Consider the following 16194-nt stretch of genomic DNA (forward strand, 5'->3'; position numbering starts at 1 on the left):
AAAGAGAGGACATGATGGAAACGTTTATATATGTTACAGGAGGAAGAAGGGAAAGGGAGGACATGATGGAAACCTTTATATATGTTACAGGAGGAAGAAGGGAAAGGAAGGACATGATGGAAACCATTATATATGTTACAGGAGGAAGAAGGGAAAGTGGGGACATGATGGAAACCCCTTTATATATGTTACAGGAGGAAGAAGGGAAAGGGGAGGAGATGATGGAAACCTTTATATATGTTACAGGAGGAAGAAGGGAAAGGGAGGACATGATGGAAACCTTTATATATGTTACAGGGGGAAGAAGGGAAAGGGGGGACATGATGGAAACCTTTATATATGTTACAGGAGGGAAGAAGGGAAAGGGAGGACATGATGGAAACCTTTATATATGTTACAGGAGGAAGAAGGGAAAGGAGGGACATGATGGAAACCTTTATATATGTTACAGGGGGAAGAAGGGAAAGTGGGGACATGATGGAAACCCCTTTATATATGTTACAGGAGGAAGAAGGGAAAGGGGAGGAGATGATGGAAACCTTTATATATGTTACAGGAGGAAGAAGGGAAAGGGAGGACATGATGGAAACCTTTATACACTCACCGGCCACTTTATTAGGTACACCATGCTAGTAACGGGTTGGACCCCCTTTTGCCCTCAGAACGGCCCCAATTCTTGGTGGCATAGATACAACAAGGTGCTGGAAGCTTCCTCAGAGATTTTGGTCCATAGTGACATGATGACATCACACAGTTGCCGCAGATTTGTCGGCTGCACATCCATGATGCCAATCTCCCGTTCCACCACATCCCAAAGATGCTCTATTGGATTGAGATCTGGTGACTGTGGAGGCCATTGGAGTACAGTGAACTCATTGTCATGTTCAAGAAACCAGTCTGAGATGATTCTAGCTTTATGACATGGCGCATTATCCTGCTGAAAGTCGCCATCAGATGTTGGGTCCATTGTGGTCATAAAGGGATGGACATGGTCAGCAACAATACTCAGGTAGGCTGTGGCGTTGCAATGATGCTCAATTGGTACCAAGGGGCCCAAAGAGTGCCAAGAAAATATTCCCCACACCATGACACCACCACCACCAGCCTGAACCATTGATACAAGGCAGGATGGATCCATGCTTTCATGTTGTTGACACCAAATTGTGACCCTACCATCCGAATGTCGCAGCAGAAATCGAGACTCATCAGACCAGGCAACGTTTTTCCAATCTTCTACTGTCCAATTTCGATGAGCTTGTGCAAATTGTAGCCTCAGTTTCCTGTTCTTAGCTGAGCGGAGTGGCACCCGGTGTGGTCTTCTGCTGCTGTAGCCCATCTGCCTCAGAGTTGGCCGTACTGTGCGTTCAGAGATGCTCTTCTGCCTACCTTGGTTGTAACGGTTGGCTATTTGAGTCACTGTTGCCTTTCTATCAGCTGGAACCAGTCTGCCCATTCTCCTCTGACTTCTGGCATCAACAAGGCATTTCCGCCCACAGAACTGCCGCTCACTGGATGGTTTTTCTTTTTCAGACCATTCTCTGTAAACCCTAGAGATGGTTGTGCGTGAAAATCCCAGTAGATCAGCAGTTTCTGAAATACTCAGACCAGCCCTTCTGGCACCAACAACCATGCCACGTTCAAAGGCCTCACATCACCTTTCTTCCCCATACTGATGCTCGGTTTGAACTGCAGGAGATTGTCTTGACCATGTCTACATGCCTAAATGCACTGAGTTGCCGCCATGTGATTGGCTGATTAGAAATTAAGTGGTAACGTGCAGTTGGACAGGTGTACCTAATAAAGTGGCCGGAGAGTGTATATGTTAGAGGAGGAAGAAGGGAAAGGCAGGACATGATGTAAACCTTTATATATGTTACAGGAGGAAGAAGGGAAAGGGAGGACATGATGGAAACCTTTATATATGTTACAGGAGGAAGAAGGGAAAGGGAGGACATGATGGAAACCTTTATATATGTTACAGGAGGGGGAAGAAGGGAAAGGGAGGACATGATGGAAACCTTTATATATGTTACAGGAGGAAGAAGGGAAAGGGGAGACATGATGGAAACCTTTATATATGTTACAGGAGGAAGAAGGGAAAGGGAGGACATGATGGAAACCTTTACATATGTTACAGGGGGAAGAAGGGAAAGGGAGGACATGATGGAAATCTTTACATTGCCTGGTATCTAAATTGGTTGGCTTCTTTAAGGTGCGGCTGGAGTGATGTGTTCTCTGCAATAAGCAAACAGATAATATCTCCGGTGCGGTCAGCGACCAATCCAAATCCGGTAAACGCTCCATAAGACGACCCAACAGGCGTTTTAGTCTTTTATAATATATAATTTTATTGAAACATTTTAAATAAGCTTTGTATATATTACTAGCATTCTTTTGGGTACCATTTTTAAAATAAAATAAAAATCAAAAGAAAATAAACTCAAATCGGCAGTGCACAGTTACAGGATCGGGGGCCGCGGGATTGCGAGCGGAAACCTTTATTTACAAGGGGGGGGGGGGGGGGGGGGTTAATGAAAACTAGATTCTCAAGGAAAAGCTGCAAAAATGTCAAAGATCAAAGAGCAAAAACTTTGAGGATCATTGTGATCAAACTGCATGATGTACAGAGAGGAAATCCACAGATATAGAGCCCTTAACGGTCAAAGGCAGAAGCATCAGGTACCGGGGGGCGGCGGGGGGCTCAGGAGAGACCTGGATCTTCTATGGGGAAGAATAATGGTTGACCCAACGCTACACCTGTTCATCCGGGGCCTCGGGGACTGAAGCCCTTTTAGAAGTGCTACAAAATCTGCTAAGTAATTCATGGGGCCTATACGGAGAAGGACCACAGCTGATCCTGGGGCTCATCGCTTGGGGGGGGGGGTCGGGGGGTCCATGCCAGGGGTTCTCTGCTCCCAAAATGACAGATTGCATAGAAGGGAAGGGGACCTCCTTGTCTGCCACCTTAATATTGCTCTTAAAGGACATAGGACTCTCCCACTATAGGAAGAGGAGCTGAACAGTAGAGATGATCGAACATCGGGAACTGTCAGGTTAGATTGAACTTGAACCTTCAGCATTTGATTCCCGCTGCCTTCCCGTTCCGTGGGGAAGGTGGAGACAGCCCGAGTACCGCCTGGAAAACAGGGATACAGACTTGGTAATAGGCTGTATTTGTTTTCCAGGCTGTACTCGGTCTCCACCTTCCCCAAGGAACAGGAAGGCAGCGGGAATCAAATGCTGAAGGTTCAAGTTCAATTGGACCTGGCAGTTGCCGATATTCGGTCATCTCTAGTGAACAGGACTCAGGAGTTTGTAGGTTATGTAACAAAATCAGCAGAGAAAAGGGTCACAGAATGTTCTAGAGAATGCCCTATGCTAGGGGGGGGGGGTGTCAGTGTTACACACATTGAGGTAGTGTAAAGCAATATGAACGGGGGACAATGCATATAGGATGAGCATGTCGGGAAGGGGCGCACAGGGAGGTTACAGTGTATATAGCAGGTGCGGGAGGGGGAGGGGCACACAGGGAGGTTACAGTGTATATAGCGGGAGAGGCGCACAGGGAGGTTACAGTGTATATAGTGGGAGGGAAAGGGGCGTACAGGGAGGTTACAGTGTATATAGCGGGAGGGGCGCACAGGGAGGTTACAGTGTATATAGCGGGAGGGAAAGGGGCGTACAGGGAGGTTACAGTGTATATAGCGGGAGGGAAAGGGGCGTACAGGGAGGTTACAGTGTATATAGCGGGAGGGGAGCACAGGGAGGTTACAGTGTATATAGCGGGAGGGGCGTACAGGGAGGTTACAGTGTATATAGCAGGTGCGGGAGGGGGAGGGGCGCACAGGGAGGTTACAGTGTATATAGCGGGAGGGGAAGGGGTGCACAGGGAGGTTACAGTGTATATAGCGGGAGGGGCGCACAGGGAGGTTACAGTGTATATAGCAGGTGCGGGAGGGGGAGGGGCGCACAGGGAGGTTACAGTGTATATAGCGGGAGGGGCGCACAGGGAGGTTACAGTGTATATAGCGGGAGGGGCGCACAGGGAGGTTACAGTGTATATAGCGGGAGGGGAAGGGGCGCACAGGGAGGTTACAGTGTATATAGCGGGAGGGGCGCACAGGGAGGTTACAGTGTATATAGCGGGAGGGGCGCACAGGGAGGTTACAGTGTATATAGCAGGTGCGGGAGGGGGGAGGGGCGCACAGGGAGGTTACAGTGTATATAGCGGGAGGGCGCACAGGGAGGTTACAGTGTATATAGCGGGAGGGGCGCACAGGGAGGTTACAGTGTATATAGCGGGAGGGGAAGGGGCGCACAGGGAGGTTACAGTGTATATAGCGGGAGGGGCGCACAGGGAGGTTACAGTGTATATAGCAGGTGCGGGAGGGGCGCACAGGGAGGTTACAGTGTATATAGCGGGAGGGGGAGGGGTGCACAGGGAGGTTACAGTGTATATAGCGGGAGGGGCGCACAGGGAGGTTACAGTGTATATAGCGGGAGGGGCGCACAGGGAGGTTACAGTGTATATAGCGGGAGGGGAAGGGGCGCACAGGGAGGTTACAGTGTATATAGCGGGAGGGGCGCACAGGGAGGTTACAGTGTATATAGCAGGTGCGGGAGGGGGAGGGGCGCACAGGGAGGTTACAGTGTATATAGCAGGTGCGGGAGGGGAAGGGGCGCACAGGGAGGTTACAGTGTATATAGCTGGAGGGGGAGGGGCGCACAGGGAGGTTACAGTGTATATAGCGGGAGGGGCGCACAGGGAGGTTACAGTGTATATAGCGGGAGGGGAAGGGGCGCACAGGGAGGTTACAGTGTATATAGCAGGTGCGGGAGGGGGAGGGGCGCACAGGGAGGTTACAGTGTATATAGCGGGAGGGGAAGGGGCGCACAGGGAGGTTACAGTGTATATAGTGGGAGGGGCGCACAGGGAGGTTACAGTGTATATAGCAGGTGCGGGAGGGGGAGGGGCGCACAGGGAGGTTACAGTGTATATATAGCGGGAGGGGCGCACAGGGAGGTTACAGTGTATATAGCGGGAGGGGAAGGGGCGCACAGGGAGGTTACAGTGTATATAGCGGGAGGGGCGCACAGGGAGGTACAGTGTATATAGCGGGAGGGGAGGGCGCACAGGGAGGTTACAGTGTATATAGCAGGTGCGGGAGGGGGAGGGGAAGGGGCGCACAGGGAGGTTACAGTGTATATAGCAGGTGCGGGAGGGGAAGGGGCGCACAGGGAGGTTACAGTGTATATAGCTGGAGGGGGAGGGGCGCACAGGGAGGTTACAGTGTATATAGCGGGAGGGGCGCACAGGGAGGTTACAGTGTATATAGCGGGAGGGGCGCACAGGGAGGTTACAGTGTATATAGCAGGTGCGGGAGGGGGAGGGGCGCACAGGGAGGTTACAGTGTATATAGCGGGAGGGGAAGGGGCGCACAGAAAGGTTACAGTGTATATAGCGGGAGGGGCGCACAGGGAGGTTACAGTGTATATAGCAGGTGCGGGAGGGGGAGGGGCGCACAGGGAGGTTACAGTGTATATAGCAGGTGCGGGAGGGGGAGGGGCGCACAGGGAGGTTACAGTGTATATAGCGGGAGGGGCGCACAGGGAGGTTACAGTGTATATAGCGGGAGGGGGAGGGGCGCACAGGGAGGTTACAGTGTATATAGCAGGTGCGGGAGGGGGAGGGGAAGGGGCGCACAGGGAGGTTACAGTGTATATAGCAGGTGCGGGAGGGGAAGGGGCGCACAGGGAGGTTACAGTGTATATAGCTGGAGGGGGAGGGGCGCACAGGGAGGTTACAGTGTATATAGCGGGAGGGGCGCACAGGGAGGTTACAGTGTATATAGCAGGTGCGGGAGGGGGAGGGGCGCACAGGGAGGTACAGTGATATAGCGGGAGGGGAAGGGGCGCACAGAAAGGTTACAGTGTATATAGCGGGAGGGGCGCACAGGGAGGTTACAGTGTATATAGCAGGTGCGGGAGGGGGAGGGGCGCACAGGGAGGTTACAGTGTATATAGCAGGTGCGGGAGGGGGAGGGGCGCACAGGGAGGTTACAGTGTATATAGCGGGAGGGGCGCACAGGGAGGTTACAGTGTATATAGCGGGAGGGGAAGGGGCGCACAGGGAGGTTACAGTGTATATAGCGGGAGGGGAAGGGGCGCACAGGGAGGTTACAGTGTATATAGCGGGAGGGGAAGGGGCGCACAGGGAGGTTACAGTGTATATAGCGGGAGGGGCGCACAGGGAGGTTACAGTGTATATAGCAGGTGCGGGAGGGGGAGGGGCGCACAGGGAGGTTACAGTGTATATAGCGGGAGGGGGAGGGGCGCACAGGGAGGTTACAGTGTATATAGCGGGAGGGGCGCACAGGGAGGTTACAGTGTATATAGTGGGAGGGGAAGGGGCGCACAGGGAGGTTACAGTGTATATAGCGGGAGGGGCGCACAGGGAGGTTACAGTGTATATAGCGGGAGGGGGAGGGGCCCACAGGGAGGTTACAGTGTATATAGCGGGAGGGGAAGGGGCGCACAGGGAGGTTACAGTGTATATAGCGGGAGGGGGAGGGGCACACAGGGAGGTTACAGTGTATATAGCGGGAGGGGAAGGGGCGCACAGGGAGGTTACAGTGTATATAGCGGGAGGGGGAGGGGCACACAGGGAGGTTACAGTGTATATAGCGGGAGGGGCGCACAGGGAGGATACAGTGTATATAGCGGGAGGGGGAGGGGCGCACAGGGAGGTTACAGTGTATATAGCGGGAGGGGCGCACAGGGAGGTTACAGTGTATATAGCAGGTGCGGGAGGGGGAGGGGAAGGGGCGCACAGGGAGGTTACAGTGTATATAGCAGGTGCGGGAGGGGAAGGGGCACACAGGGAGGTTACAGTGTATATAGCGGGAGGGGCGCACAGGGAGGTTACAGTGTATATAGCGGGAGGGGGAGGGGCACACAGGGAGGTTACAGTGTATATAGCGGGAGGGGAAGGGGCACACAAGGAGGATACAGTGTATATAGTGGGAGGGAAAGGGGCGCACAGGGAGGTTACATTGTATATATAGCGGGAGGGGGAGGGGCGCACAGGGAGGTTACAGTGTATATAGCGGGAGGGGGAGGGGAAGGGGCGCACAGGGAGGTTACAGTGTATATAGCAGGTGCGGGAGGGGGAAGGGGCGCACAGGGAGGTTACAGTGTATATAGCGGGGAGGGGGAGGGGCGCACAGGGAGGTTACAGTGTATATAGCAGGTGCGGGAGGGGAAGGGGCACACAGGGAGGTTACAGTGTATATAGCGGGAGGGGAAGGGGCGCACAGTGAGGTTACAGTGTATAGTAGCGGGGAGGGGGAGGGGCACACAGGGAGGTTACAGTGTATATAGCGGGAGGGGAAGGGGCACACAAGGAGGATACAGTGTATATAGTGGGAGGGAAAGGGGCGCACAGGGAGGTTACAGTGTATATAGCGGGAGGGGGAGGGGCGCACAGGGAGGTTACAGTGTATATAGCGGGAGGGGGAGGGGAAGGGGCGCACAGGGAGGTTACAGTGTATATAGCAGGTGCGGGAGGGGAAGGGGCGCACAGGGAGGTTACAGTGTATATAGCGGGAGGGGGAGGGGCGCACAGGGAGGTTACAGTGTATATAGCAGGTGCGGGAGGGGAAGGGGCGCACAGGGAGGTTACAGTGTATATAGCGGGAGGGGAAGGGGTGCACAGGGAGGTTACAGTGTATATAGCTGGATGGGAAGGGGCGCACAGGGAGGTTACAGTGTATATAGCGGGAGGGGAAGGGGCGCACAGGGAGGTTACAGTGTATATAGCGGGAGGGAAAGGGGCACACAGGGAGGTTACAGTGTATATAGCGGGAGGGGGAGGGGCACACAGGGAGGTTACAGTGTATATAGCGGGAGGGGCACACAAGGAGGTTACAGTGTATATAGCGGGAGGGGCACACAGGGAGGTTACAGTGTATATAGCGGGAGGGGCACACAGGGAGGTTACAGTGTATATAGCGGGAGGGGAAGTGGCGCACAGGGAGGTTACAGTGTATATAGCGGGAGGGGGAGGGGCACACAGGGAGGTTACAGTGTATATAGCAGGTGCGGGAGGGGAAGGGGCGCACAGGGAGGTTACAGTGTATATAGCGGGAGGGGCGCAGAGGGAGGTTACAGTGTATATAGCAGGTGAGGGAGGGGGAGGGGCGTACAGGGAGGTTACAGTGTATATAGCGGGAGAGGCGCACAGGGATGTTACAGTGTATATAGCGGGAGGGGGAGGGGCACACAGGGAGGTTACAGTGTATATAGCGGGAGGGGGAGGGGCACACAGGGAGGTTACAGTGTATATAGCGGGAGGGGAAGGGGCGCACAGGGAGTTTACAGTGTATATAGCGGGAGGGGCGCACAGGGAGGTTACAGTGTATATAGCGGGAGGGGGAGGGGCACACAGGGAGGTTACAGTGTATATAGCGGGAGGGGAAGGGGCACACAGGGAGGTTACAGTGTATATAGCGGGAGGGGAAGGGGCACACAGGGAGGTTACAGTGTATATAGCGGGAGGGGCGCACAGGGAGGTTACAGTGTATATAGCGGGAGGGGGAGGGGCGCACAGGGAGGTTACAGTGTATATAGCGGGAGGGGGAGGGGAAGGGGCGCACAGGGAGGTTACAGTGTATATAGCAGGTGCGGGAGGGGGAGGGGCGCACAGGGAGGTTACAGTGTATATAGCGGGAGGGGAAGGGGCACACAGGGAGGTTACAGTGTATATAGCGGGAGGGGAAGGGGCACACAGGGAGGTTACAGTGTATATAGCAGGTGCGGGAGGGGGGAGGGGCGCACAGGGAGGTTACAGTGTATATAGCGGGAGGGGAAGGGGCGCACAGGGAGGTTACAGTGTATATAGCGGGAGGGGGAGGGGCACACAGGGAGGTTACAGTGTATATAGCGGGAGGGGGAGGGGCACACAAGGAGGTTACAGTGTATATAGCGGGAGGGGGGAGGGGAAGGGGCGCACAGGGAGGTTACAGTGTATATAGCGGGAGGGGGAGGGGCACACAAGGAGGTTACAGTGTATATAGCGGGAGGGGAGGGGAAGGGGCGCACAGGGAGGTTACAGTGTATATAGCGGGAGGGGGAGGGGCACACAGGGAGGTTACAGTGTATATAGCGGGAGGGGCGCACAGGGAGGTTACAGTGTATATAGCGGGAGGGGGAGGGGCACACAGGGAGGTTACAGTGTATATAGCGGGAGGGGAAGGGGCACACAAGGAGGATACAGTGTATATAGCGGGAGGGGAAGGGGCACACAGGGAGGTTACAGTGTATATAGCGGGAGGGGAAGGGGCGCACAGGGAGGTTACAGTGTATATAGCGGGAGGGGGAGGGGCACACAGGGAGGTTACAGTGTATATAGCGGGAGGGGGAGGGGCACACAAGGAGGTTACAGTGTATATAGCGGGAGGGGGAGGGGAAGGGGCGCACAGGGAGGTTACAGTGTATATAGCGGGAGGGGAAGGGGCGCACAGGGAGGTTACAGTGTATATAGCGGGAGGGGGAGGGGCGCACAGGGAGGTTACAGTGTATATAGCGGGAGGGGAAGGGGCACACAGGGAGGTTACAGTGTATATAGCGGGAGGGGGAGGGGCACACAGGGAGGTTACAGTGTATATAGCGGGAGGGGGAGGGGCGCACAGGGAGGTTACAGTGGATATAGCGGGAGGGGGAGGGGCGCACAAGGAGGATACAGTGTATATAGCGGGAGGGGAAGGGGCACACAGGGAGGTTACAGTGTATATAGCGGGAGGGGAAGGGGCACACAGGGAGGTTACAGTGTATATAGCGGGAGGGGAAGGGGCGCACAGGGAGGTTACAGTGTATATAGCGGGAGGGGAAGGGGCACACAGGGAGGTTACAGTGTATATAGCGGGAGGGGGAGGGGCGCACAGGGAGGTTACAGTGTATATAGCGGGAGGGGGAGGGGCGCACAGGGAGGTTACAGTGTATATAGCGGGAGGGGCGCACAGGGAGGTTACAGTGTATATAGCGGGAGGGGGAGGGGCACACAGGGAGGTTACAGTGTATATAGTGGGAGGGGGAGGGGCGCACAGGGAGGTTACAGTGTATATAGCGGGAGGGGAAGGGGCACACAGGGAGGTTACAGTGTATATAGCGGGAGGGGGAGGGGCGCACAGGGAGGTTAAGTGCTTAAGTTCAACAGATGTGTCAGTAGCATAACCGGGGAAGAGACACTGACAGGGGACGGGGTCACCACCATCATCAGCGCCACCCGCAGCATCAAAGTCTTTATCGAGGCAAAGTCGTTTTATAAATTCAGTGATGGGACATAAAGTGCTTTACAGAGGGGACACGGGGGATAAAGTGCTCACGGGGGTGAAGAACCAAAATAGAGAGGATCAGACAGAAGATTGTCAGAGGTGATGAAGATCCCAGGGGCTTCCTACTCTGCAGCCAAAGGTTTACCGAAAATACAGAGTGTGCAATGCTCTGCAGCCAAAGGTTTACCGAAAATAGAGAGTGCAATGCTCTGCAGCCAAAGGTCTACCGAAAATACAGAGAGTGCAATGCTCTGCAGCCAAAGGTCTACCGAAAATACAGAGTGTGCAATGCTCTGCAGCCAAAGGTTTACCGAAAATACAGAGAGTGCAATGCTCTGCAGCCAAAGGTCTACTGAAAATACAGAGAGTGCAATGCTCTGCAGCCAAAGGTCTACCAAAAATACAGAGAGTGCAATGCTCTGCAGCCAAAGGTCTACCAAAAATACTGAGAGTGCAATGCTCTGCAGCCAAAGGTCTACCAAAAATACAGAGAGTGCAATGCTCTGCAGCCAAAGGTCTACCAAAAATACTGAGAGTGCAATGCTCTGCAGCCAAAGGTCTACCAAAAATACAGAGAGTGCAATGCTCTGCAGCCAAAGGTCTACCAAAAATACTGAGAGTGCAATGCTCTGCAGCCAAAGGTTTACCGAAAATACAGAGTGCAATGCTCTGCAGCCAAAGGTCTACCAAAAATACTGATAGTTGGAAGCTCTGCAGCCAAAGGTCTTGTACAGATCCACGGAGCTGAATGCGCAGGTGAAGATCATGGCAGCTGGATGCTCTGCAGCCACAGGTCTAATGAATATCATGGCAGCTTGAGGCTCTGCAGCCGCAGGTCTAATGGATATCACTGCAGCCACAGGTCCACTGCAGAGTACTGGACAAGCTGCGGCTGCAGGGTACAGGACGAGCTGCCGCTGCAGGGTACAGGACGAGCTGCAGCTGCAGGGTACAGGACGAGCTGCCGCTGCAGGGTACAGGACAAGCTGCCGCTGCAGGGTACAGGACAAGCTGCCGCTGCAGAGTACTGGACAAGCTGCGGCTGCAGGGTACAGGACGAGCTGCCGCTGCAGGGTACAGGACGAGCTGCAGCTGCAGGGTACAGGACGAGCTGCCGCTGCAGGGTACAGGACGAGCTGCCGCTGCAGGGTACAGGACGAGCTGCCGCTGCAGAGTACTGGACAAGCTGCCGCTGCAGAGTACTGGACAAGCTGCCGCTGCAGAGTACTGGACAGGCTGCCGCTGCAGAGTACTGGACAAGCTGCCGCTGCAGAGTGCTGGACAGGCTGCCGCTGCAGAGTACTGGACAGGCTGCCGCTGCAGAATACTGGACAAGCAGTCGCTGCAGAGTACTGGACAAGCTGCCGCTGCAGAGTACTGGACAAGCTGCCGCTGCAGAGTATTGGACAAGCTGCCGCTGCAGGGTACAGGACGAGCTGCCGCTGCAGAGTACTGGACAAGCTTCCGCTGCAGAGTACTGGACAAGCTGCCGCTGCAGAGTACTGGACAGGCTGCCGCTGCAGAGTATTGGACAAGCTGCCGCTGCAGAGTACTGGACAAGCTGCCGCTGCAGAGTACTGGACATGCTGCCGCTGCAGAGTACTGGACAAGCTGCCGCTGCAGAGTACTGGACAAGCTGCCGCTGCAGAGTACTGGACATGCTGCCGCTGCAGTGCACAGGAGTTAGTGCTATATTGTAGACAAGACCTGCTGTATACTAGACTATACTAGACAGGCTCTGAGGGGCAGTACAGGCAGCCACACTGAGAAGCACACGGGCATTCATTATACCAGAATCTCTCCGCAGAGTTCTAGTAATTTCTGTGCACTGGCTCATGGACCTGCAGGCTGCATGCTGTTCATTCCTACTGTTAGCATACAGGCAGAAGGACTGGTAGTGTAGAGGGATGAGGGGCCGCGGCTCAGGACGTGCTAGACATAAATAGACCCAAAGGACCCCTAGATCACGGCCACGCTTGTGCAGACCACGCCTAGGACATTTCTTCTGTACAACAAAACGGTTTTTCCTTAGTCTTTGCTCATCTGCGCCGGTAGTAGCTAAAGCAGAGTGCAAACTCAGAGTAAAGACGAGCACTGGGTGCAACCGCTATGGAAGCTCCACCCTATGTAAACAAAGCCACCCCAGCCGGCGGCCATCAGGACAGGACTGGCGGCATCGGTCTGACTACACCACTAAGTCTGTGCTTCTGGCAGCTTCCTACTGGGTCCTGGTCGGGGAGAGCCGAGCCTCGGTGCTGTGTGAATGAGTCCTCGGCTGGCCTCACAGTTCAGGTTCTGATAGCGGGATGTATCTGGGGGTGACCTGCGGCACACCGATATGAAACTAAATCCCCCCAAACAGCAGGCAGGACACGACACGGTCTCCTCATGGTCCAGGACAGAGCTGGAAGATGCGTGTAGAGGAGCCATGCTACCGCTCTCAGCACCTTCACACCCCAGGCCAGGCAAGCTTCCTTCCCATAAATTACCCTCCAGAGAACCCAGCGGATGCGTGTTGAGCAGTCCGACCCAGCGGATGGGCTTACTACTGACCACGTTGTTGTTGTCCGTGAGGCTCAACCTATTTGGAACACCTTGGGGATCCAATTGCCAAGTACTGACTGGAGGTGACGGAGAACGGGAAGACGAGGGGGTGGAAGATGATGAAGAGTGAGCAGGAGAGGAAGGAGCGAGAAGAGACCCGTTGGTTTGTAAGTGCGGCAACCTTGAGCAAAACGTATTCTCTTCTGTGCTGTCAGGACTGCTCGAGCAATCCATGGGTTCTCCCGTCCCAGGCTGGTCCGGCTCTGGATGACCCCCTGATGATGCTCCATTGGATTTCCACTTTCTGTTCCAGTCCTTAGATCTCTCTGGAGACTTCTGCCCTCCTGGAGCAGGAAGCTCCCCAGAGAAACGGTCACCCCTCCATTCTTGGACATTGGTGGAAGCATCTATGACTTCTTGACCCTGCGTTGGATTGTCTCCACACAGAGGGCTTCTTGTAGCCTTGTCCCCATAACAGTGTGGGACGCCCCCTTCAGTAGGCATCTCCTTCATGAAGTCCTTTAGTGTCTCACTGAGAATCGTCAGGTCAGAATGCTGTCTCCATTCTGGACCACGGGATTTAGTGCTGGACCAGCTATTACCTAACAGAGGGCTGGAAATCCCATTGGATGGCAGATTTTTGGGAGATTTCACACTTGACAGATTGTCGGAAGAGCTCTCCGGAAGACGAGAACTCGGAAAATAGTCCGGTAAGAAGCCATTGACTGTCCTGGTGCTGCTGTCAGTCTCTACGGAGCCAAAGTTAGGCGTGTGCCAGAGGTCATTGCTGTCTCCTTTATCTCGATGGCCTCTTTGGACTGGGGTGGTGACAGGGCAAGGGCTTCCTCTACGTACAATCTCGGGCGAGGAAGGAAGAGATCTGCATCGTCTCTGCTTCGTCGCCACATCGGAGAATTCACATTGGGCATCCACCATGGGCTCTGGGGTTACAGGACTGTTCATCTGGTAGGACATTGGTGGCGGGAGGTCAAAGGTCAGTGAGATCACCGATTTGCTTGGGGTGTCGTAGAGTTTGATTCTTCCTCCTTTAAGATCTTCCCTCTGTGAGAAGGGATTGAAGCGCGCGGGAGTGTCGGGTAACAGGTCCGTGTAGGGGCCGTGAGAGCGGAGAGCTAGGGGTGCCGGAGGAGAGAAGATATCAGACTGACTCCGGGATAAGCGCTGGTCTGGGGGCGTTGGGTGATCCCAGGTCCGCTCATGGATATTCGAGTTCTCAGAACTCCCTCCACCTACGCGAGAAGTTAAAGCTGGTTATAATGTTATAATACACAGGGCATCATGGAGTGCGGAGGTGGAGGTCGTGGGCTATGACTCACGTTAAAGAGATATTGTCACTCCCCTTCCATATCAGGAGGTCTAAGCACTTTCTTAAGCCGATATTCTGGAGATTTCATATCTTACTAGATAAAGGTTTTCTTGGTGGTCTCTCACCTTTAAAATGCATGTTACAGTTGGTGGACAGTGCCGTATGGGTGGGATTTCATGGCCGTAATAACCCATACCCTCGCCTACATCAGCATTGTTGGCCCCCCCCATCCGTGACGCCATCAATGCCTAAGCCCCGCCCTTCTGTGAGGTCATTGGAATGAGATGACATAGAGGCCTAGGACCTGCCTCCTCAGAATCGGCCTGTTTCTCTAGGGTGGCCCATTCCAATAACACCACGGAGGGGGCGGAATTATGTCATGGATGGGGCGGGGTCTACGGTGCCGATGCAGGCGGAGATATAGGGCACCACAAAAAAATCCTTTATCCGATAACATATGAAATCTTCCGAATATAAGCAGAGGAAGGTGCTGAGAACTCCGGAAATGGAAAGGAGGCGACAATATCACTTTAAGAACAATCATGGAAAGGCCACAAACACTTAAAGAGAACCAATCACGGGCGAAAATGAATTTTTTTTATTCCCTAATTAGATGTAAATCCTAATTTTAACAATATTTGTAAATATAATTAATTAATTTTAAAGCTGCGTTTTTTAAATATTTCTGTTTTACTTTCCTGCCTCGCGCCGGCTCTTTTCAAAAGAGCCGGCGCGAGACAGGAAACTCCTGTCATGCAGAGCGGCAGCAAGGCCGGGGGGGGCCCGCCATCTTGATGACGTCACTTGCGTTCCACCGCTGGAACGCAAGTTACGTCAACAAGATGGCGGCGCCGGCCTTGCTGCACAGAACAGAGGATTAGATAAAGTAGAAGATACAGACTGCAAAGACAGTCTGTATCTTCATAAATAGACTTCATAGGGATACAGACTGCCTTTACAGTCTTCTACTTTACCTAATCCTCTGTTTCTGTGCAGCAAGGCCGGCGCCGCCATCTTGATGACGCAACTTGCGTTCCAACGGTGGAACGCAAATGACGTCATCAAGATGGCGGCGCCCGGCCTTGCTTACACAGATACGAAAGAGTAGGTAAGGCATAAGATACAGACTGCCTTTGCAGATAGACTTAGGGAAAGATATACTTTAATATTAGGGACAGTGAAATTTAGATGATAGGTTCTCTTTAAGGTCAGCAAAACCAGTGGCTAATCGGCAGAAGGTGCACTGGGCTGAATGGGGGACAGAGGATGTCGGGGGAGATGGGGATGGACGGGAGGGATGTCACTGCTCCTGAGGAAACAGCCTGGTGATACCCCCCTCCCAGAGAGAAGAGCCTGGTGTTACCCCCCCCCCACTCCCCCTCCGTGAGAGAAGAGCCTGGTGTTACCCCCACCGCCCCTCCGTGAGAGAAGAGCCTGGTGTTACCCCCACCGCCCCTCCCCGAGAGAAGAGCCTGGTGTTACCCCCCTCCTCCCCTCCACGAGAGAACAGCCTGGAGTTACCCCCCTCCTCCCCTCCACGAGAGAACAGCCTGGTGTTACCCCCCTCCTCCCCTCCGTGAGAGAAAAGCCTGGTGTTACCCCCACCGCCCCTCCGTGAGAGAAGAGCCTGGTGTTACCCCCCTCCTCCCCTCCCCGAGAGAACAGCCTGGAGTTACCCCCCTCCTCCCCTCCCCGAGAGAACAGCCTGGTGTTACCCCCCTCCTCCCCTCCACGAGAGAACAGCCTGGTGTTACCCCCCTCCTCCCCTCCACGAGAGAACAGCCTGGTGTTACCCCCCTCCTCCCCTCCACGAGAGAACAGCCTGGAGTTACCCCCCCCTCCACGAGAGAACAGCCTGGAGTTACCCCCCCCTCCCCCAGAGAACAGCCTGGTGTTACCCCCCTCCCCGAGAGAACAGCCTGGTGTTACCCCCCTCCCCGAGGAGAACAGCCTGGTGTTACCCCCCCTCCCCGATGAGAACAGCCTGGTGTT

At 54.4% G+C, this 16194-nt stretch overlaps 1 protein-coding gene across 2 annotated transcripts in view; it reads right to left on the reverse strand.

Annotated features, from left to right (window-relative positions):
- Window positions 1-11765: 11765 nt before the first annotated feature.
- Window positions 11766-16194, reverse strand: part of TESK1 (testis associated actin remodelling kinase 1) — a 48317-nt gene continuing 43888 nt past the window's right edge. For both annotated transcript variants that reach the window (XM_069963349.1, XM_069963348.1), the window contains exon 11: window positions 11766-14125. In XM_069963349.1, the coding sequence (XP_069819450.1) occupies window positions 12525-14125 (1601 nt within the window). In that variant the 3' untranslated portion in view covers window positions 11766-12524. The remainder of the gene's footprint in view (window positions 14126-16194) is intronic.

Source organism: Dendropsophus ebraccatus, chromosome 3, assembly GCF_027789765.1.
Source record: "Dendropsophus ebraccatus isolate aDenEbr1 chromosome 3, aDenEbr1.pat, whole genome shotgun sequence".
NCBI lineage: Eukaryota > Metazoa > Chordata > Amphibia > Anura > Hylidae > Dendropsophus > Dendropsophus ebraccatus.